We start from the raw sequence: 22,143 nt of genomic DNA, 5'->3' as shown, positions 1-22,143 counted from the left end.
GGATGGTGACTTGCCAAAATGATAATGAGTGGCCAAGTCATATCTAGAATTCTAGTCACTTCCATGTATTCAAATGAAAACCATAGGAAAGAAAAATACAGCAGGGACATTATTCCACATTTATTGTTAATGAAGTGGTGTGGGTATAAAATCTCAGAGGTTTATGAAACTGGTAAATATTCCCACCACAACCCCAACATAGAACCCCATTGGGACAGAAGAACAAGGTCCACCCTATCTTGTCCAAGGACCAACAGTCCCTGTTTCTATCTCATCTATTCCAGGAAGAATTCTTCTCTGTGCTCAATTGTTGACTGGCTATGAATTTCCCATTACCTAGAGGAAAGAAAAAGGAGTAACAGAGCCAGGACTTAAAGTGACATTGCCTGAGGTCTTTACAAACCTTCCAGGTAAGGCTTGGGAAAAAGTAACCAGAGCAATGCTGCAAACACATACACACACACACACACACACACACACACACACACACACATATACATACACACACAAAAAAAAAAACTCATGTTCAGACAGACAAAAAGATAATAAACATAACTATGCACAGATACACACATACAGCTCCCTGTTCCAGTCCAGATCAAAGTCAGTGAGAAATTATATCTCAGGCAATCCTAGTCTGCCTCTTACCCTACTAAGGACAGGACACAATTTACAGCAGAGAATAGAATAATCATGATAAGGTCAGTGGTTCAGTTGCTATTCGGTAAAAACTAGACTATCCTGTGGTCCTTGAGAGAGAATCCTAGGACTGAGAGCTGATAGGAACCTTAAACATCATCTAGACCTAAACTTTCTTTTTAAAGAAACTGAAGACCAACAAAGAAGAGCTTGACTAGCCTAAGGCCATGTGGGTAGTTAGAGCTGATATCAAAATCAGATTTTCTAGATCCAAATTAAACGCTCTGCCCTTTACAATAAAATAGGAATGTCTCACAAAAATTTCCCATTTCCATTTTAAAGAAAGTCTAGATTTTCCTGCCTGGAAATTGAAACTGTCAACAGACACCACTGTACTGTTTTTGTTATATTCCTCATTCTTCCTCTAATGTCCATGTCCATTCTAGTTGGCTATTTTCATTTTCCCTTCCTCACTACTTTGTGTTTCTCCACCTACAAAACTTGGTGTACCCTATTTCCCTCTGTCCAAACTGTTATCCTCCTCCTCTGGTAACTAAATACTTCCTACACATCAAGGCTCAGTCAAAGTTCCCATTCTCTCTGATCAATCCAATCTACACATAAATTTCCCTTTTTTTGGATTCCTATACCGTGTGTTGTTTAGTCTACCCAAGCAACTCGTAAACTCTAAGGTCCCTCCCTGATCTAATATTCTATGAATCTATAGCACAAAAATTCTCTACATTTTAAGAGCAGCATGGAAAATTAAGTTTATTCTGATAGGAAAACATTAAGAGTATGTATATCCTCCACAGAGATGTATGCTACATAGTTTCTCTTCTCTTTTTCTACTACTGTATTATGGAAGACATCTCATTGTGAAGAAGCTGAATCTTGTGAAGACTGACAGACTGGGAAAGAAAATAGTTGCAGGAAGAGATCTTTAAACTGACTCACCTAAAATCAACAACTATGAAAATCCATAAGGAAACTTTGATGTGGAATCACCATAAGACTGGGCACAAACCATCTTGAAATCTTAGAGCAATGTAGCAGTTTCAAAAGGAAATTTGGGTGAGCTTGGAAAGAGTATTCACATCTAAGAGTATTGAATTGAAACAATGTTTCTTCATAAGATCATAAGATTAGTTCTTAGTTCATAGATTTAGAATTGATTGGGACCCTAGAGACCATTTAGTAAAACTACTTCATTTCAAAAATCAGGAATTGAGGTACAGAGAATATGAGTGCACTTCTTGATGTCACACAAATGCTAGATAGTAAATAGTAAAGATTTGAGCTTAGGTCACTAAGCTCTGAATCTAGCTTGCTTTACTATATCATACAGTTGCGCCTGATAAAAAAAATTGAGGCTCATATTTAAAAAGCATTTTAAAGTGATCATTCAAAATAACACTTTTAGGTTGATAATTCAAGTATCATTAACCCCACATGTTACAAACCAAGGTTCATGGAGACTAAGAGACTTACTCAAGGTCATACAGTTAAAAAGCAGTAATGCCTATTAAATTAAATATTAAAATCCAAGTCTTCAGATTAAAAGTGCAGTGTCTTCACTATATGCCTCACTGTTCTTCTGCCATATAGTTTGTTTAATTTTTTAAAACTTAGAAGGGTCACATTTTATTTAGTATGTTACATTTTTAAAACTATAAAATAATTGATCGAGTTGGTATGTTTGGCTGCTTTAATAGAGTTACAGTGTTAAAATAAAAGGCAGCAGTATAAAATCAATAGGTACGAACTTAATCTCAACTAAAGATCTACTTTGTAGATTAGATCCAGGCAACTGAAGTAAATATCACTGATAAAATTTATCTGTGTATATTTAGCTATGTCTACCTACCCTGTCATCTATTCTTTGAATCTGTGCTTGCGATTTCATATTCCATATAATTACCAGAGCAGAAAATTTCTTTGACAGTGAAAATTTCACTGGGTTCTTCACTTCTACAACTTAAATTCTTTGACATTGACTAACCATATTTCCAAAGAACTGGTGAATCAGCATGTTGCCCATCTCCTTACAAAATGGTGATATAACCAGGGTGCAAAATGAAGCATGTTTTCTGGACATAGGCACATGAGAATTTGTTTGACTTGATTGTACATTTGTTACAAGAGATTTCTTTCTCTTTTTTTTAATGGTTTCAGTGGAACAAAAGAATAAGAAAAACTGTTAATTGAAACAAATAAAATATAATTTAAAATAAAATTAAAAATTTTTGGAGAGAAGCCTTAAAGTCTTGCAGAGTTACCTCAGGATATACTGAAAGGTTTAGTACCTTAAGCTAGTATATAGAGATTGGATTTAAGTAAATCTAGGGTTTCTTGACTTCAAGGCAGACTCTCACTGCCAATAATAGCTTGCATGAATTTCAAAAAAGTTCTTAATAGTGAGAAGGTGAAGTGTACAAGTGTGAATGAGGGTGAAAGGGTGAAAAGGATGCAAAATTTAAATGTTTAAATGTTCAACTCATCACATGAATGTCACAAATGTATGTCCTTTGTGAACGTTGTAAAATCTGTTGATATTACCAACTGCTAAGTGAGCTCATTATTTGTTTCTTCATGCAGAACAACATACCTTATTTCTTTATTTATTGACTATAAGTCAGTTCTGCAAGCATAATCCAATGCTCATTTTCCTGACATAAGTATTTGATCATTAGTCTAAAAGTTTAGACTAACTAACTTTGCAGTTAAATACTACCAAATAAAGAAATATCTTAGATTCAGAAGCATGTAAGAAAACTAGTTCCTTGTACCTATGTAATTATTAATCTAACTATTAAAACTCTATTATTCTTTGTTTGTGTACCTATATTTTTTTCTCTGGCAGATATGAGCAAAGAAAACCAAACTATTATCTCTGAATTCCTTCTCCTGGGACTCTCTAGCCATCCAGAACAGCAACGAATTCTCTTCTGGCTTTTTCTGTGTATATTTCTTGTCACTGTAACTGGGAACATGCTCATCATGCTAGCCATTGGCTTAGATGCCCGACTCCACTCACCCATGTACTTCTTCCTGGCCAACCTCTCTTTTGTTGACATTTGCTTTTCATCAGTTACAATCCCCAAGATGTTGGTAAACCACATAATAAGAAGCAACTCTATCTCTTATGTGGAGTGCATGATGCAGATGTATTTCTTTATTACTTTTGTAAACATGGATGGGTTTCTTCTAGTGGTAATGGCTTATGACCGCTACATGGCCATTTGTCGCCCACTTCACTATACCGCAGTCATGCGTCCTGCACTTTGCATCTTTCTGGTGGCCATATCCTGGATCATCACTAATCTGCATGCTCTTTTACATACACTACTCATGGCTCAATTGTCCTTTTGCTCTGATAACATCATTTCCCACTTCTTCTGTGATCCCTACCCAGTTCGAAAGCTCTCTTGTTCAGACACTTACATCAGTGATCTGATGGTGTTCACTGTTGGTGGGGTGGTGTTTGTTACCCCATTCACATGCATTGCCATCTCTTATGTCTTAATATTCTCCAATGTGATGAAGATCCCCTCTACCCAAGGAATACAGAAAGCCCTGTCCACATGTGGTTCCCACCTCACTGTGGTTTCTCTCTTCTATGGGTCCATAATGGGCATCTATCTGCGCCCCTCATCCTCATACTCAGCTGTGGACACAGTGGCCACAGTTATCTTTACTGTGGTTACCCCCATGCTTAACCCCTTTATCTATAGCCTGAGAAATCAGGACATGAAGGCAGCTGTGCAGAGACTGATTCTTCCAAAAGTGATTTTGCAAATGCCTTAGAATCATTGAACTCAATTTCCTTCAAGAAACATTTAGTATCAGGGTGGAGCCAAGATGGCGGTGTAAAAAGACATACATACTTTAACTCTTCCCTCATAGCCCATAAAATACCTATAAAGAAAGACTCTTAACAAATTCTAGAGCAGCAGAAGCCACATAAAGATGGAGTGGAGGAGATTTCCAGCCCAGGGTGATGTGGAAGGCCAACAGGAAAGGTCTGTCACACCAAATGTGGAGAAGAGCCCAGCCCAGCCTCGGCCACGTGACTCTGGGAGGAGCAGGATCAAAGTAGGCTTCAGGAATGAAATCCCTGATATTCTAGAAAGAGAGAGCAAAATAAATATTGAAAGAATCCACCAATCACCTCCTGAAAGAGGCCCAAAATGAGAAACTTCTAGGAATATTGTGGCCAAATTTCAGAGTTCCCAAGTCAAGGAGAAAAGATTGCAAGAAGCTAGAAAGAAATAATTTGAGTATTGTGGAAATACAATCAGGATAACACAGGATCTGACAGTTTCTACATTAAGGGATAGAAGGGCTTAGAATAGGATATTCCAGAAGTCAAAGAAACTGGGATTAAAAGCAAGAATCACCACTCAGCAAAACTGAGTATAATACTTCAGAGGAAAGAATGGTCATTCAAGACATAGAGGACTTTCAAGCATTCTTGATGAAAAGACCAGAACTGAAGCGAAAATTTCACTTTCCAAAACAAGAATCAAGAGAAGTATGAAAAAGTAAACAAGAAAGAGAAATCATAAAGGACTTTCTAAAGTTGAACTGTTTACATTCCTAAATGGAAAGATAATATTTGTAACTCTTGAGACTTTTCTCTGTATTTGGGTAGGTGGAGGGATTATACACACAGAGAGAGAGGGAGGGAGGGAGGGGGGGGCGGGAGAGAGAGAGAGAGAGAGAGAGAGAAAGAGAGAGAGAGAGAGAGAGAGAAATTTGACTTGAATCAGAAGGAATGATACCTATAAAAATAAAATTAAGGGGTAAGAGAGGAATATATTGGGAGGAGAAAGAGAGAAATGGAATGGAGCAAACTATCACTCATAAAAGTGATAAGAAAAATATTTTTCAATGGAGAAGAAAAGGGAGGAGGTGAAAGGGAAAAGATGAAGCTTACTCTCTTTACATTTGGCTTAAAGAAGGAATAGCATGCTCATTCAATTTGGTATGAAAATCTAGCTTACACTACAGGAAAGCAGGGGAGAAGGGGACAAGTGGGTGATGGGCATGGAAAGGAGGGCAATTGGAAGAAAGGAATAATTAGAAGTAAACAGGTTGGAGAAGGGACAAGGTCAAATGAGAGAATAGAACAAATGGGGAACGGGGTAGGAAGGAGGAAAATATATTGTTATACAACATGACTATTATGGAAGTCTTGTGCAAAATGATACATATATAGCCTGTATTGAATTGCTTGCCTCCTCAGTGGGGGTAGGTGGGAAGGGAGGAAGGGAGAGAAGTTGGAATTCAAAGTATTAGGAACAAATGTTGAGAATTGTGTTTGCATACAACTGGGAAGTAAGAAATACAAGTAATGGGGTGTAGAGCTCCATCTTGAGATCTACTTAGAGATAAGATGGTGATAAGGGAAGGGTGGGGTGTGATAGAAGGAAGGGCACATTGAGGGAAGGGGTAATAAGAATGCAAGGTGTTATGGCTTGGGGGGAGGAGAGAGATGGGGCAAAAATTTGGAACTCAAAATTCTGTGGAAATGAATGTCAAAATCTAAAAATAAATAAATAAAACTATAAAATAAGCAAGCATATCCATAACATTGTATAACAAAAAAAAAAAAAGAATGCACATAAAACTGCAAAAAAAAAAAAAAGAAACATTTAGCATCAATCAAAGTATTTATTAAGCACTTATTCTATGTCAAGTTCTATACAAGGAGCTGGGGCAACAAAGACAAACTCCGCTCCAGAATCTTACATCTTATTAGAGAAAACAAGGCAGACATATATAAATTAACACAAAAAATTTACAAAGTAAATATATATTAATTTCAGGGGGCATTAGAAGCTTGTAGATTCAGGAACACTATTAAGTAAAAAATGGCATCTGAGCTGAGCTTTAAAAAAAGGCATTCTAAGGTTAGAATACAATCTTTTGCAAAACTTCTCTTTATCCTGAGGGTGAATTTTTAAATACTACTTACTTCATACAAAAGTAAGTAATGCAAAGATGAGACAGCATGGAGAACAACTACTGCAAAGGCACAGAGATAGAAGATGGAATGACATGTATGGGGAATGTATGTTGGTTTGTTTTCAGTGTAAGGGGTGAAAAACATTGTGAAAAAACAGGTGGGAGCATGATTACAGTGGACTTGAAATACCAAACAATGAAATTTGTCCTAGAAAAGGGTTATACATCTTTTTTGGCATTCTGGTGAAGCTTATGGACCTCTTTTCAGAATAAAGTTAATAAATACATAAAATGCATAGGATTAAAAAGGAAACTAATTATATTGGACAAATGATATCAAATATATACAAATATACATCATATATGCATATGTGTCTATCCATATATATTTTATCTTTTTCAGGGCTCAAATGCCTATCCTAGAGGGAGAAGAGAACTCCCAGAAATTTTTGAAAATGGGAGTACAATAGTCAAAGCTGTGCTTTAGTGATATTTCTTTAGCAGCAATGTGGGAAGATGTATTGGAGACATCAGAGACTTGAGGTAGGAAGAACTTTCAGTAGGCTATTGAAAAAATCAAGATCAACTAGAGTCGTAGCAATGCAGAGAAATGGCAGTGGATGCTAGAAATATTATTGAGGTAAAATCAGTAACACTTGGTAACCATTTGGATACAGAGAGGGTTAAGTAGAGTAAAGGATGAAGTATGACAAGTATGCAAACCTGAGTAAGTGAAGTGATGGTGATGCCCTCAAATGATGCCAGTCAGTCAATAATGATTTACTAAATGCCTACTACATGCCAGGCACTCTCCTAAGTGTTGAGGATACAAACAAAAATAAAAGATAGTCCCTTCTCTCAAGGAGTTCACAATCTAATGGAAGACATAATATTTGAGCTACTATGTACAAATAAGCCATATAAAGGTTAATTTAGAAATAGTGAACAGAGGTAAGGCAATAGAAGTAAGAGAGATAAGAAAAGGTTTCCTATAGAAGGCGAGATTTTAGCTGAGAATTAAATGAAGCCAGGGAAACTTGAAGGCAGAGATGTGAGACATGGGTTGGACAAGGATATGGAGTTCTTCTGTGGAATATACTGTTTGAGATCCATATCTTCCCATGCTTTTGAGTGTGCTCCTGTTCTACCTGTCTCTAGAAGACCTGTGTGTCATTTTCACCACAGTGTCCAGAGGCCTCCATGCCCTAATTATAGGATATCAGGCATATCCATGCAGCTTACATGACCCTGGTCTTCTTTATTATGATTGCAAGCACCATGGACAGCAATGTTTTAGCTATGTAGCAGTCTGTCTCAGTGAGGCTTCAGCAGGGCCAAAAGGCCAGGAGGGATGAAAAGACAGAGGTCCTGCAATGTAAATGGGACAGGTTTCAGATTCAGAATAAATATTTCACACTTTAGAAAGACCAGACTGCATTTATAGTTTAGTCCTTAGCTATTCCTCGGCATAAGACCCCAAATGTCTTTGTTTCATATTTCCCATGTCCAAGAAATATAATTGAATTGAGACTGATCACCATAAGTCAAGGTTGAGTACCTTACTGAAAAAAGGATTATCAAATAATAGAGGCTAGAACTTTCTGCTTCCTTCCTTGAGGTGGGAAACCTCAGAGCTAGGGTTCTAAAGTAGTCAGAGAGGAAAGGTTTCTGTTAATACCATCTTAAAAGTGATTTCCATGGCTAAAAGAGCACCACAGCTCTAGCTGAAAAGAGTATTATATATGAAGGTAGTGTAATACTATCCAGCAAGACTAGTGGTTGAAAGTGGTTAAAGACTGTAGCTGCGTATCAAAGAATGAGCTCAAGGAGTCCAACACATCAGCTTGTGCAATAGAAACATCACTCCCTGAGCAGAGCCCAGTAACACAGCACACTGCCTGGCCTATTCCAGTAGCTACTACCTAGAGCACAGTGGTTTGTCCAACCTTCTCTGACAGCAGCTCCCTAATGGCAGAATGTTCTACCTAGCCCAGTCTAGAAGCAACTAAGGCTAGTGAGGAGTCAGTGTAACTGCCAAATTGCTTCCTTGAACCAGTCCAACAGGAGACTGACCCATTCAGCTGAGAGTGAATGACTTCCATGAAGAGAAAGGCCAGCTGAGACACCCATCCAGAAAGGCTGCCCTTTGAGGATCCAGTCAAGTAGATCAACAGAAGCAGACAATCATCAAGCTCCATATCTGACAACAAACGTTGAGTGTTTTTTTTTTGTTTCTTCTCACTTAATGGTATTTTGATTTTTCCCATTACATGTAAAGATAGTTCTCAAGATTCACTTTTATAAGATTTTGAGTTCTAAATTGTTTTTCTTCCTTCCCTCCCTCCCTGGCCCCTCTCCATGGAATGCAATCTGATATAGGCTATACACATACAGTCATATTAAACGTATTTTCACATTAGTCATGTGTTGTGAAGTAAGAATCTAAACAAAAGGGAAAAATTACAAGAAAGAAAGAAAGAAATAGAAAATAGCATGCTTTGGTCTGTATTCATATTCCTTAGTTCTTACATTGATCATAGTTGATTATCACACAGTGTTGCTATTACTCTGTACAATGTTCTCCTGGTTTTGCTTACTTCACTCAGCATAAGTTGATAGAAGTCTTTCCAGGTTTTTCTGAAATCTGTCTGCTCATCATTTCTTATAACATAATAGCATTCCACTACTTTCATATACCACAACTTGTTCAGCCATTCTCCAATTGATGGGCATTCTCTCAATTTCCAAATTCTTTGCCACCATTAAAAGACTCATTATAAATATTTTTATACATATAGGTTCTTTTTCCTTTTTTAATCAACTCTTTGAGGTGTAGACCAAGTAGTGGTATTGCTGGATCAAGTCACAGTATCATAGCCCTTTGGACATGATTCCAAATTGCTCTCCAGAATGGTTGAATCAGTTCATAATTCTACCAACTTTGCATTAATGTTCCAATTTTCCCACATATTCTCCAACATTTATAATTTTTTGTCGTATTAGCCAGTCTGATAGGTGTGAGGTGGTAGATCAGATCATAACAAACTTTGTGAGGACCCTCTGAAGAAAGAGAGAATATAGAGGCCCTGAAGTTCCTGAGTTGTAAGTTGCCTTAGCCTTGTGTATTCTCTACATATGTGCCTTAATACCACTATACTTTGAATTTAGATCTACTGTTAATCTCTGGGCATATTTGTGAGAGAATGCACCCTTGGGTTTGGGACAAATGTTTTGTTACCAGTATTATTGCTGTGTCATTTTATATATTTGCTAAATAACTGGGTCAATTGTGTGATTTTTAAGGGAAGATACACTGGTGGGAGCTCAAACGCTAATTTGTGGAGGGCATTGGGACCCTCAAAACAATAGCTGCTAACACTCTGGGGTTCCAATGTACTGGTTCTAGTGCAAGTTGGAGAGTCTCAAACTGGATGTTCCAAAAATATCTTAAACTCAACATATCAAAAACTGAACTCTTTGCCTGCCCCCTCAAGCTGTCCCCCCTTCTAAATCCCCTCTTACTGTTCAGAGCACTACCATCCTCCCAATCACCCAGGCTCAAAACCTCAGTATCATTCTTCACTTCACAGGCTCTCTCATCCCCCTCCCCTTATTCAATATGTTTCTTTTTTCCCCTTGGTGGATTTTTTAAAATTGTATTTCTTTTATTCTGAATTTAGAAAAATAAGCATTCTCAGGGAAGCTGAGTACATTTAGGAACCAGTGCTATGGCAGAGACAGATCCCAAAAGTGTACAGGACCTGACTGTTGTGGTTCAAAAGCTTCTCCAGCAGATGCAGGAAAAGTTTCAGACCATGTTAGACCAGATAATTGGTCGAATTGATGATCTGAGCAGTCACATTGATGATCTGGAGAAAAACATTGCTGACCTTATGACCCAAGCAGGGTTGGAAGAAACAGAAGGAGAAAACAAAGTACCTGCTACATGTAATAGTTGAAGGTTTTGTTGATCATTTAGAGTGAATTCTGGAAAATGTTTTGTTTTTTTTACAAGCCAAGAAGTGAATGAACAGCTTTTCTCAACTAACTACTCCGTGTAAACATTTTTTATATTACATTTTCTATAGCTTGTATTCCTAGAATATGCAGTTTAGTTACGTTTCAAGGTGATTTATTTTTTGATTTCTTGTACATGGTAGCTTCATAACATATGACATAAAATGTGTAAACATTAGTTAGTAAACTGAAATTCTGGCTACTCTTGGCTCAAATTTAAAAAAAAATTATTGCATTTATTGTCAAGTCATTTGCTCCTTTTGTAGTAGTTTCAGTTTAATAACAAATTGCTGTGAGTTTTTTTAAAGAAATGTATTAATTTTTTCAACTGTTAATTATACTCCCTTTGTGAAGTAAAACACCTAGTCTGTGGTGTGTAATTCTCAGTACAAAATTACTGTTGTCTAATAATAAATAAATAGTATGTTGACCATATTTTTAAAGCACACACAAAAAAATTCGAGCATTTTGTATTTAGTTGTCTGTCATTGTTATGTTTCTGTGATTGAGAACTATACCTAAGACTCTACTCTAAAAAGCCCTCCAAATGAGCTGAAATTGATGGACAGCAACTACTGCCACTTATTAATACACTAGAGGATTTGGACAGTGACTATCTCAATTCCTCAAAATTACTCAGGACAGAAAACCTTCTATAAAGATGATTTACACTCAATGGTTAGAATTTTGTGTGTCATAACACTTTAGTAATTAGTTATAACATCAAAAGTGCTCACTGTAAGAACCTAAGGGGATTTTAAACACCCACTTACTCCATATTTACCTGTGCTACTGATTTTAAAAAGCATTTATTAATTAGAAGAAAAAGCAAGTGGGCGTTCTGAATCCTTGTTCACTTTCTGTGTACTGACTGATAAATGTCCTTATTATAAGCTTGGATTTTTTTAAGAAAAATTGTGGGTTTTGTTGTTTACCTTTTTTTCTTATGTAAATGCTTGCAGAATAACACTTCTGTAATAGATGATACGTGGAATGGAAAATACCAAACGTTTTCATCACATCATATTCTATGTTTTAATTAAGAGGTAAGGGACAAAGATTGGAACCCAGATGACTGATTTATGAAATTGCTCCTGTATTTAAAAAGAAAATTAAGGTCAAGATAAAACTGAAGGATGATATAGAGGTAGAGGACCATTTTTTCCTGCATAGGAACTTTTAAGTGTATATATGGTGATTGTAGAAGAAATTTTCTGTACCACTGGACAGTTTGTTATATTGTTATAAGTATGGAATAAAGTTATGAAATAACAAAAAAAGAAAAATAACCATTCTCATAGCATATTAAATTTTTTTAAAATATGATTTGCACATGAACCTGCAAATCTATTATGTACAACTCGCTGTTCCTTTAAAATATTTAATAAAGTTATCATATAAATTTCTTTTTTTCTTCCCTCCCCCCACCTTAGAGAGGATTGCTATTAGATACGAGTATGTGTGTATATACATTATATGTGTATATATGTAAAATCATCCTATACATACTTCTATTTATCTGTTATTTCTCTGGAAGCAAATAACATCTTCCTTCATAAGTCTTTTGTAACAAATTTGTGCATTTGTAATAGTCAAAATGACTTGTCATTCAAAGTTGTTCTTAAAACAATATTGCTGTTACTGTGTACACCATTGTCTTGGCTCTGCTTATTTTTCTCTTCATTATTTCATGTCTTTCTCTCCATGTTTTTCTAAGATAACAATCTCATCATTTTCATCATGATTATATGCCACAACTTGTTCAGCCATTCCCCAGTAGATGGGCATCCCCACGGTTTCCATTTCTCTGCAATCCCAGAGAGCTGCTATAAATATTTTAGAACATGTAAGTTCTTTTCCCTTTTTTCCTAATCACTTTGATCAAATTGTTAGAAATACGCTTGACATCAAAGGATACCAAGGAAAATTTATTACAGTAGAGTTCAAAGTAATCAAACACCTTGACCAAAAGCAGGGTTACTCCCTCCTTAGGAAGGAAGAGCACTGGATACAGAAATGAGATGAGCTATATACCATTAGTTCAAGACAGAACCTCCCACCAGGAGACAAATTGGTCCATTCTCCATTAAGTCACCATCTTCCCTTACCTTATGTTTCACCTATAACCTTTCACCTCTCTACCAAGAGATGCAAGACATATTTCATCAACATTGCACTGAAGTCAAGATTGATCTCCCCAAATTCCTCGTATTTGTGATATCTTACAGTTTTGTACCATTCTATCACATTCGTATCCCCAGTGAATGGGTACCTACTCTGGAGCTCATGGACTGGACAACAAGTCCCCACCCACCTAGCACAGAGTGAATGTAAGTACTAAATAGTAACTGTTTCTGTTTTACCCAGGAACCCTGAAGTCTCCTCACTCCTAGTTTGACTTTTTTTATTAAAGGGGCCATCCTTGAGGAACTACTTTAAGAAGCTTATTCATTAAATGGGTTTATCTCACTCAAAGTGAGAACATGATAGGACTTTACCCTGAAATGGCCAGGGTCGCACTTTGCATCCTGGGTCATCTCCAGTCGTCCTGATGAATGTCAGACCACTGGACCCAGATGGCTCAGGAGAAGAAAGTGAAGTTGGTGATGTTGCACAGTCCTACCTCACTCAAATGAAACTCAACAGCACGTCATGTCATCATCTTGATGTCATGGTCCTCTTCGAGAATAATGGACAAGCACACACCCACAAACACACACAAACATCTTTGGAAACAGATTGCTGGGACAAAGGGTATAGCCAATTTAATGACTGGGCATGGTGATTTTAAACTTCATAACATCTTTCTCTATAACACCCCTTTCTATCCTCTAACACTGTCACCACCCTGGTACAGATCTTCATCACCACAAGCCTGGACTATTCCAATAGTCTGCTTATTGGTCTTCCTGCCAAAGGTCTCTCCCCACTCTACTCCATCCTCTGCTCAGCTCTCAAAATTATCTTTGTAAAGCAGATATCTGACCACATCAACTTTCCTAATATACTCTAGGGGCTCTTCTTTTGGGTTCTCAAAGCCCTTCAAACCTCCCCTACCACCTTTCCAGTCTTCTTATACCTTGAACCTTACCGTGTTCTCTTTGAGGCAGTGACACTGGTTTCTTTGATGTTCTTCATATAAGATGCCCCATCTCTCAACTCCAGGCATTTTCACTGTCTGTCCCCCATGCATGGAGTGCTCTCCCTTCTAACTTCTACCTCTAGGCTTCTTTCAAGTCCCAGCTAAAATCTCACCTTCTATAGTAATCCTTTCCAAATATCTCTTAATTCCTAACATCTTTTCCATTTGTTAATTATTTCCTGTTTATCCTGGGCATACCTTGTTGTACATAGCTGTTTGCATATTGTCTCCTCCCTGAAGGTAGGAACAATCTTATCTTTCTTTGTACCCTCAAAATTTAGTGTAATGCCTGTACTTGAAGTTAGGTGGTATAGTTGCTAGAATGCTGGGCTTGGGATCCAGGAAAACCCCAGTTAAAGTCCCACATTACTAATTGTGTGGCTCTGGTCAAGTCACTTAACCTTTGTTTGCTTCAGTTTCCTTGACAGTATCCTCAATGAGGATAAAAATAGCACCTTCTTGCAGGATAGTTGTGAGGACCAAATGAGGTAATATATGAAGAGTTCTTTGTAAACTTTAACGTTAACTATATAAATGCTAACATTAATAATAACAATTATTAATATTATTATTATTATTATTGCAGGAGAACAGGGGTAGAGCCTTTGGACCCTGCCTCATCATTCCCTGAAGATGCCTCTCACTAGGGGGAAACAAGAGAGACCACTCTAACTAGGACTTAAATAAAATGCAATTCCCTCCAAACTGTCTGTAAGAGCCTGGAAAAGCTAGATGTAAGAGAGGGGTCAGTTCCATTTATGGAGCTATTGAGTGTTCTGATGTATACCTGAGAATTATCAAATCCTTTCTGGATGCCCCATTTTCTCTCTACCAAAGGTCGATCCTCCAGTGATAGCTGCTACTGTTAAAATCTTCTAAATAGTCAATTCTCTATACCCCAGTCCCCCAACATTTATGATCATCTAGGTCACTGTCTCACTGTTCCCTGCTTACTGCTCATAGGTATCTCATCCTCCTTGGGCAGAAAAGATCCACTAGTTCTCCTGGTTAACGTATTCAAACCTGACACCTGACAAATATTTGCTGTATAACCCTGGGAAATATATGTAATCTTTCATGTTTCCAGCAAGACTCTAAGACTACTGGTTTCAAAATAGCTGCCCATTTGCATTAGGAGGCACCAGAATTTTTTTTAATGCAATCAGAGTTAAATGACTTGCCCAGGGTCACATAGCTAGTACGTGTTTAATGCCAGATACTGATTCAGGGCCTCCTGACTCCAGAGCCAGTACACTCTACACTGAACCATCTAGTTGCTCTCAGAATTTTTGGAACACTAATTAAATCACAGATTCTGGATTTTAAAATACAATTATTTTGTTGTTGTTGTACACCACCATTTGTTGTATATCTACACCTCAACAGAATTCCCTACACCAATAAAATGACAAAAATTAATTTTTTAATTATTGTTTTGAAGAAGGAAAAGGAGGAGAAGGAGAAGAAATAGGAGGAAGAGAAGAAGAAAAGATGGAAGGTGACGATAAGAAGAAAAGGAGAAAAATGAAAAGGAAGAGGAGGACATGATAAATATATCAAAGAAATGTAAAGATAGTGCAGAAGGCTAACTTTTCTTCACTGCTGACAGCCCTAGAGGCATGAGACCAAAACTGAGTAAGTAGGATGTCTGGGTTCTCTAGCCAAGACATGTAGATTGGTTTCCCCAAGATGATTGATAGTTGACTCACTTTTCCTCCGTGAACACATCTTCTTCTCACTAATCAGGAACAAATGGCCTTAGATCATTTGTGTTCCCCAGGGCCTGGCTGCACAGGAACTCATGCTTTCTTGATTGTGTCAAGGAGATGGAAACACAGGGGACATAGTTCATGGAAGCAGTCATGAAGCTTCCCATGAGATGAGAACAAAATGAGGAAATCTTGCGTAGGAGACTTCTCTAGCACAAAGCTCCGTTCTGTCTTTACCTAAACATCTATTAATATGGAACAAGGAAATCAATAATATCTAATGGGGAGAAGGGAGGAGGGGGAAGAGATGATTCCTAGAGGGACATATAGTCTAATAAGAACTGGCTCAGCTGAACCTTTCTGAAATATAAGATAAATTTATATTTCATTCATGATACCTCCTAGATGAATTTTATCTCTGAACCTGACTGGTAATTAAAAGGTACTACTACCATCTTCACTCAGTTCCCCTATCCAAGAGATGTGTTGGCGGCAAAAGAATTCCACCCAACTCTGCCTATGGTCACAAATTAATGGTTCCATCTCCTGTGCTCTACAAAGAACTCAAGCATCTATTACTTCCAACATAAATAGGACTCGTATAGCCCACTCCAATCTATTTTCATCACTTCTGGTGGAGAAGATTCCTGGATCCTCAACCATCTCCTCACTGTGAATTACCTACTGTGAAAGAAAAAAGGGAGGTAACAGAACCAGGTAGCTTGGTATTTTTAATGAGATCAGAACATAGTGACCAGGTAAGAGACTATGGAGTGGGGATAGGAAAATCTCTCTTGGATACAGACAGAGACACATTTAGGTATTCTGAGATAAACTCACAGGCATATACAAGGACACAGACCCACATAAAGAAACAGAAACACAAAAAGACGGCAACAGAAATACAGAGGCAGACACAGATATTCAAGGATACAGACACAGAAAAGTCCAAGTCTTTCCTTCTATTTATCTCAGCCCAGTTTCAGATTACTGTAGGATAGCATCTCTCAGCTGATCATGTCCCAAACTCCCTGAGATTTGCCAAGGAATGAAAGAACTTCTTCACAAAAATGTACTTACATATCAAATAGAGACACATGGTCTCAACTACAGTGAGAAGCTGAATGATATATCCACTTTGGACATTTGGTAAATAATGTCTGGAGAAGTCAATTATATTATTGAATCAAATTGTTACCACACATGTTGTCAGTTTACCTTTCCCTTCCATTAAATAAAATATATTAAGTGTTCAGTTGGTGCTTCATTCTAGACTACAAGGAATATTCCTTGTTCTTAACTGCTCCTTACTCTCAAAGAAGTTAGGAGCCCCCTAGAGCCAATAAAATAAGGACACTAATAACAGTAAGACAGGATGTTATAAATGCTAAGTTCACATGAGGGAGAGATAGTGCTTTTGTGTAGGGCATGGGTTTGTAAACTTTATTGTATTATGGACCACATTGGCAGTCTGGTGAAGCCTATGGACCACTTCATTTTAATGCTCAAAATAAAATATAGAGGATTACAAAGGAAGCCAATTATATTAAAATATGGCTATCAATTTTTTAAATTGATGGACTCCTAGTAAACAATCCCTAGTAGAAGAGAATTAGGGCAGGTTTTCTGGCAGTGATGGCATTTCAGTCAGACCTTAGAGGATAGAGTTGGATTTCAACAAACAGAAATGCAGAAGGACAGGGGGTATTAGAGGGGGAATCTTACACATTCTAGGTAGAGGTAAGAACATGGACAAAGTATCAGAGAGATTAGATTATATTCAGCAAACAGGCAGGGGTGCATCTGGTCGAAGAAGAGGGTACGTGAAGGGATAAATGAGAGATAAAGTTACCTATCTTCACTTCTAGCTAGCAATCATGGATTCATAGGAATTAGACCTTGGCAATAATGGAATCCAGGGACTCAAGGTTTTGTGTGTCATGGATCCTTTTGCAGCCTGGGGAAGTCTCTGAATCTATTCTGAGTATTTTTAAGCAAAATGTACAATATTATGAAGGAAAGTAGTGATGTTGAGAAAGATTGCAAGAAAAGGAGTACAAATATTTTTAAAGCCCAAAGGAAGAAAATTATAATAAGCATTCAATGAGTGAGCATTCACTGGAGCTAAGATTTTGTGAAGGGGAGTTATGGGAAGTAAGTCAAGAAAGGTACTTTGGAGCAAATGACTGAATCAAAGAAGCAAAGTATGAAATGAAAGTGTCTTGTCAGCTGAGCAGATCAGCAAAAATCAAGAGGTTCAAAGACTGACTACTTGTTTGTTGTTGTGCAGTCATTTCAGTCATACTCAACACCCTATGACCCCATTTGGGAGTTTCCTTGGCAAAAAGACTGGAGCAGTTGTCCATTTCCTTCTCCAGCACATTTTACAGATGAGAAACTGAGGCAAACAGTGGCAAGTCACTTGTCCATTGTCACACAGCTAGCAACTCTCTGAAGTCAGATATAAACTCATAGAGATTACTCCTCCTGATTTCAAGCCAAGTGCTCTATCCACTTTGCCACTTGTAGATTACTGATGGCTTAAAATTCTTATTTAACTTTTAATATTGCCACAAAGAACTAAATTTAGTTAAAGGAGATATGGGCTGGGATTCTGCAGAGCTAATTTCTGGACTTTCCTCTACTATTAACCATGTTAACTTTGAACAAACCACTTCCCTGTTATTACCCTCAGCTTCGTCATCTGTAAAAAAAAACAAAAGTGACTGATAAGATGTTATACAAGGTTTCTTATAACTTTAACAGTCTATTTTTCTGTGACTTTTGTTAAAAGGATGAATAGAGGGAACCTGACCAACATATCAGATTTCCTCCTAATGGGGCTCTCCAAGTGGCCAGAGAACCAACAACTCCTCTTCCCACTGTTCCTGTGCATGTACTTGATCACGGTGTCTGGGAATCTACTCATCATCCTAGCCATATGTTCCAATGTTCACCTCCACAGCCCCATGTATTTTTTCCTCATCAACCTCTCTTTCACTGATATCTGTTTTATCTCTACCACAGTCCCCAAGATGTTAGTGAACATTTACACTCAGGTTCACACCATTTCCTACGTGAAGTGCCTCACTCAAATGTACTTTTTCACCTTGTTTGTTGGACTGGATGATTTTCTTTTAGGTATGATGGCATATGACCGATATATAGCCATCTGCCACCCACTTCATTACTCAATGGTAATGATCCCCAAAGTCTGTATCCTACTTGTGTCTGGGTCTTGGATTATCACTAACAGCTGTTCCTTGCTACATACCCTTCTAGTAAACCAGTTATCTTTTTGTGCAGAGAAAACAATCCCCCACTTCTTCTGTGATCTTTCAGCCCTGCTCAAGCTCTCCTGTTCTGATACTTACATTAATGACCTGGAGATTATAATTGTGGGAGGATTTTTGGTTGGTGCCCCATTTGCTCTAATCATGGTGTCCTACATTCGCATTATTTTGGCTATTCTAAAGATCCCGTCCACTGGAGGCAAGTATAAAGCCTTTTCAACCTGTGGTTCCCACCTCTGTAGTGTATCTATCTTCTATGGGACCATTATGGGGGTGTATTTTCTCCCTTCATCTACCCATTTGGACAATTCAGACATGTTAGCTGCCATCTTCTATACCATAGTCACCCCCATGCTCAACCCCTTCATCTATAGTCTGAAGAACCAGGACATGCAGAATGCCCTGAGACTTCTCAGCAAGAGAACTTTCTCGTTCAGGTGACCCTTGCCTCCATGACCTGCAAAGAAAAGTAAACAGAACTAAGAGAACAATTTATGTAGTGATCACAATAATATCAAGAAAAAATGTTGAAAGACTTCTGAAGTCTGATCAACGTAGTGACCAATCATGCAGAGGACTAAGGGTGAAGCATATCTCCCACCTCGCAGAAGGGCAAAGAAGTCAACATTTATTTATTTGACTAACAGGTTCATTTGTTTTGCTTGAATATATTTATTTGCAAAAAAGGAGGGTCCACAGACTGTTGAATCTTTTTGTATGTAAATTATGAAACATATTCTAAGACTTATGAATAATTGAGTAGTTCATAAGAAAGATTGGGGTAGAAATGAGTAGGATATGACTTTAAAAAGTAAAACCATTTAGGAACAGCTAAAAAGAGAAATCATTTTATACAAATGATGTGGGAGGGGAAGAACCAACACAGAAGAATTAGATGGGGAAGAAGGGCTGGTAGTTCTGGAAACCTACTTTCATTGGGAATAGGCTCAAGAAGAGTGCAAAACAATTTAGTTTCTAAATTGAGAAAGAAATAAAACACTAAGGAGAAGGAGAGGATAAGAGAGGGATCTTTGGGGAGGTGAAGAAATTATTAAAGAGGGGTATAGAAGGATATTTAGTTTAATGAGAATGGGCAGAGAAGGGAGTGATCCTTGGAGGGAGGTGAAGTAATAGGAGGGCAAGGTAACAGTAAAGTAGAGGATTTAGGAAGGATAGGAAATAGTAGATACGCTCAAACATAAAGAAACTTCAAAAATAGATTTTGTTAGGGAAAGTATATGTCAATATATGTATTGTGTGTATTAAAGTGTGTATGTATATGTATATATGTATAGGTGTATCTATATAGCTATATCTATACATAAATATGTCTGTACTTAATTATAGCCTTCTGGGGTAGGGGGAAAAAGAGGTAAAAGGAAAAATGTAAAAAACGCGCAGCAGAGAATGAAAGAAAATTAACAAGGAAGAAAAGAAAAGACAGCATTCAACACAATGCAAAGTGTTGTCTTTCTTTCTTGAAAGGGAAACATATCGCTATATATTTTCAATACTCTCTTCTGTTCTGCTGTACACATGATGTGCTTTTTTCCTTTTACTTATTTTATATTTGTTTCAATATTTAAGTTTGTAATATGTTTCATTTTTTTCTTAGAATCCATTTATGTCTCAGGAATTTTTTTTTAATTAAGATCCTCTTCCTAAGGATAATAATTGAGAAGTTACAGTAATGTTTTTAAAAAGAGCATCATTAATTTTTTTTTTAAATATTGAATGAGAGTGCTGATGCAAGCACCATTGACAGCCATGCCCCAGTGTGAGTGAAGTTGTAACCTAGACAACTAGGGGTAAAAAGGAGTAGCAGTTGCTCAGAGGTGAGGAGATGGGAAGCCCAGGGTTCATAGGTGGGAGGTTTCTTTGTCCAGTGTTCAACACAACTTTTAATAATGAGAGAAAATTTTAAGCACACAGAGATCTGGGTTGCTAAGTGTTAACATGTAGCACCAGAACTGAAAGAAACTACCACTGCCTTGCAAAGATCTATTTGGGTGGCTTGAATTAACTTAACTTGAATTCTATTTTTGGAAGAATAATAAATTAAGAAGACAAAACATTTGAATATACAGTACAGGTTATGCAGAAACCCCTCAAACACCAATCTATTTTGCTAGCTGCTCTTTTGAAACTTGAGAAAGAGAAATAAAAACCATAACAGTGATTGATTTTGTATGATTAAACTAGAGCTTTGTATAATGAACTGCCGGTTACTTCATAATTATTCTCATTTTATCCTCACAGCAACCCTGCTTCATTTTACAAATGCAGAAACAGGCAAACCAAAGTTAAGTGACTTACCTAGGGTCACACAGCTAGTAAGTGTATGAAATTGGATTTTAATTCACTCTTCCTGACTGCAGGTCCAAGCTTTGATCCACCGGGCCACCCCATAGTCACAAAGTCAATAACACTTATTGCATCCTTACTTTGTACCAGACACCATAGGAAGTACTGGGAACATAAATGCAAGCAAAAAGACACGTTCTAGAAGGTAAGATTCTTCTAGGGGAAGATAATGTATAACACAAAGACGAAAAACTGAGAGTAGGGGAGGATATACAAAGGTGCTCAGTGTAGAGGCATAATGGAAGAATCCAGAATGAAGCTTGGTGAGAAATGAAGAGATGGCTGGCCTGAATACCCTATTAAATGGAGGCTCTGGAAGAAAATATCCAACAAGAGGGAGAGGCCACAAGGGGTGAGTGTAATTCTAAATGTGGATTCCAGAGATGAAGTGATTTCCAGTTATAGAGTTTTCTGGGAAACATAAACTGGTCATATTAACAAAAGAGCAAATAGAATATTTAAATAAACTCATCCTAGAAAAAGAAATTGAACAGTCCATAAATGAGATTCCTAAGAAAAAAAGCATCAGGACCAAAAGGATATACAGAGGAATTCTACAAAACAATTAAAGATCAACCAATTCTTATATTAAGTAAATTATTTAGAACAGTAGGCAATGAGGAATTCCCACCAAACTCCTTTTATGAAATACCTATGGTACTGATATCTAAATCAGGAAGAAGAAAAATAGATAAGAGAGCAATCTCACTAATGAATATGGGTCCTACTTCTAAATAACTCTTAAATTAGGATCCTAAATCCTAAATAAAATACTAGTCAGGAAAGTACAACAATATATAACAAAGATTACACATTATGACCAAGTAGGATTTATACCAGGAATGAAGGGCTGATTCAATATCAGGAAAACTATTACTGTGATTGATTATATCATTAACAAAAGTAACAAAAATCATATGATTATATCAAAAGATGCCGAAAAAGCTTTGCACAAAATACACCACTCATTCTTATTTTTAAAAAAATTTGAAAATATAGGCATAAATGA

At 37.2% G+C, this 22,143-nt stretch overlaps 2 protein-coding genes and 1 pseudogene across 2 annotated transcripts; all 3 read left to right on the top strand.

Moving 5' to 3' along the window:
* The first annotated feature begins 3,504 nt into the window (after window positions 1-3,504).
* On the top strand, window positions 3,505-8,983 carry LOC140519608 (olfactory receptor 1f45-like). The gene is made up of 2 exons (XM_072632818.1): window positions 3,505-4,425; window positions 8,915-8,983. The coding sequence occupies exons 1-2, from the start codon at window positions 3,505-3,507 to the stop codon at window positions 8,981-8,983; spliced, it is 990 nt and encodes a 329-aa protein (XP_072488919.1).
* Window positions 8,984-10,337: 1,354 nt separating this feature from the next.
* Window positions 10,338-10,568, top strand: LOC140521166 (heat shock factor-binding protein 1 pseudogene; annotated as a pseudogene).
* A 7,701-nt stretch (window positions 10,569-18,269) lies between these two features.
* Window positions 18,270-19,211, top strand: LOC140521165 (olfactory receptor 1N2-like). Its single transcript, XM_072635901.1, has one exon. It carries the CDS (start codon window positions 18,273-18,275, stop codon window positions 19,209-19,211), a length of 939 nt encoding a protein of 312 aa, XP_072492002.1. The 5' UTR covers window positions 18,270-18,272.
* Window positions 19,212-22,143: the final 2,932 nt, after the last annotated feature.

The sequence above is a fragment of the Notamacropus eugenii genome, chromosome 1 (assembly GCF_028372415.1).
Source record: "Notamacropus eugenii isolate mMacEug1 chromosome 1, mMacEug1.pri_v2, whole genome shotgun sequence".
NCBI lineage: Eukaryota > Metazoa > Chordata > Mammalia > Diprotodontia > Macropodidae > Notamacropus > Notamacropus eugenii.
The sequence above is the reverse complement of the archived record's forward strand: the minus strand, read 5'-3'. Positions and strand labels throughout refer to the sequence as shown.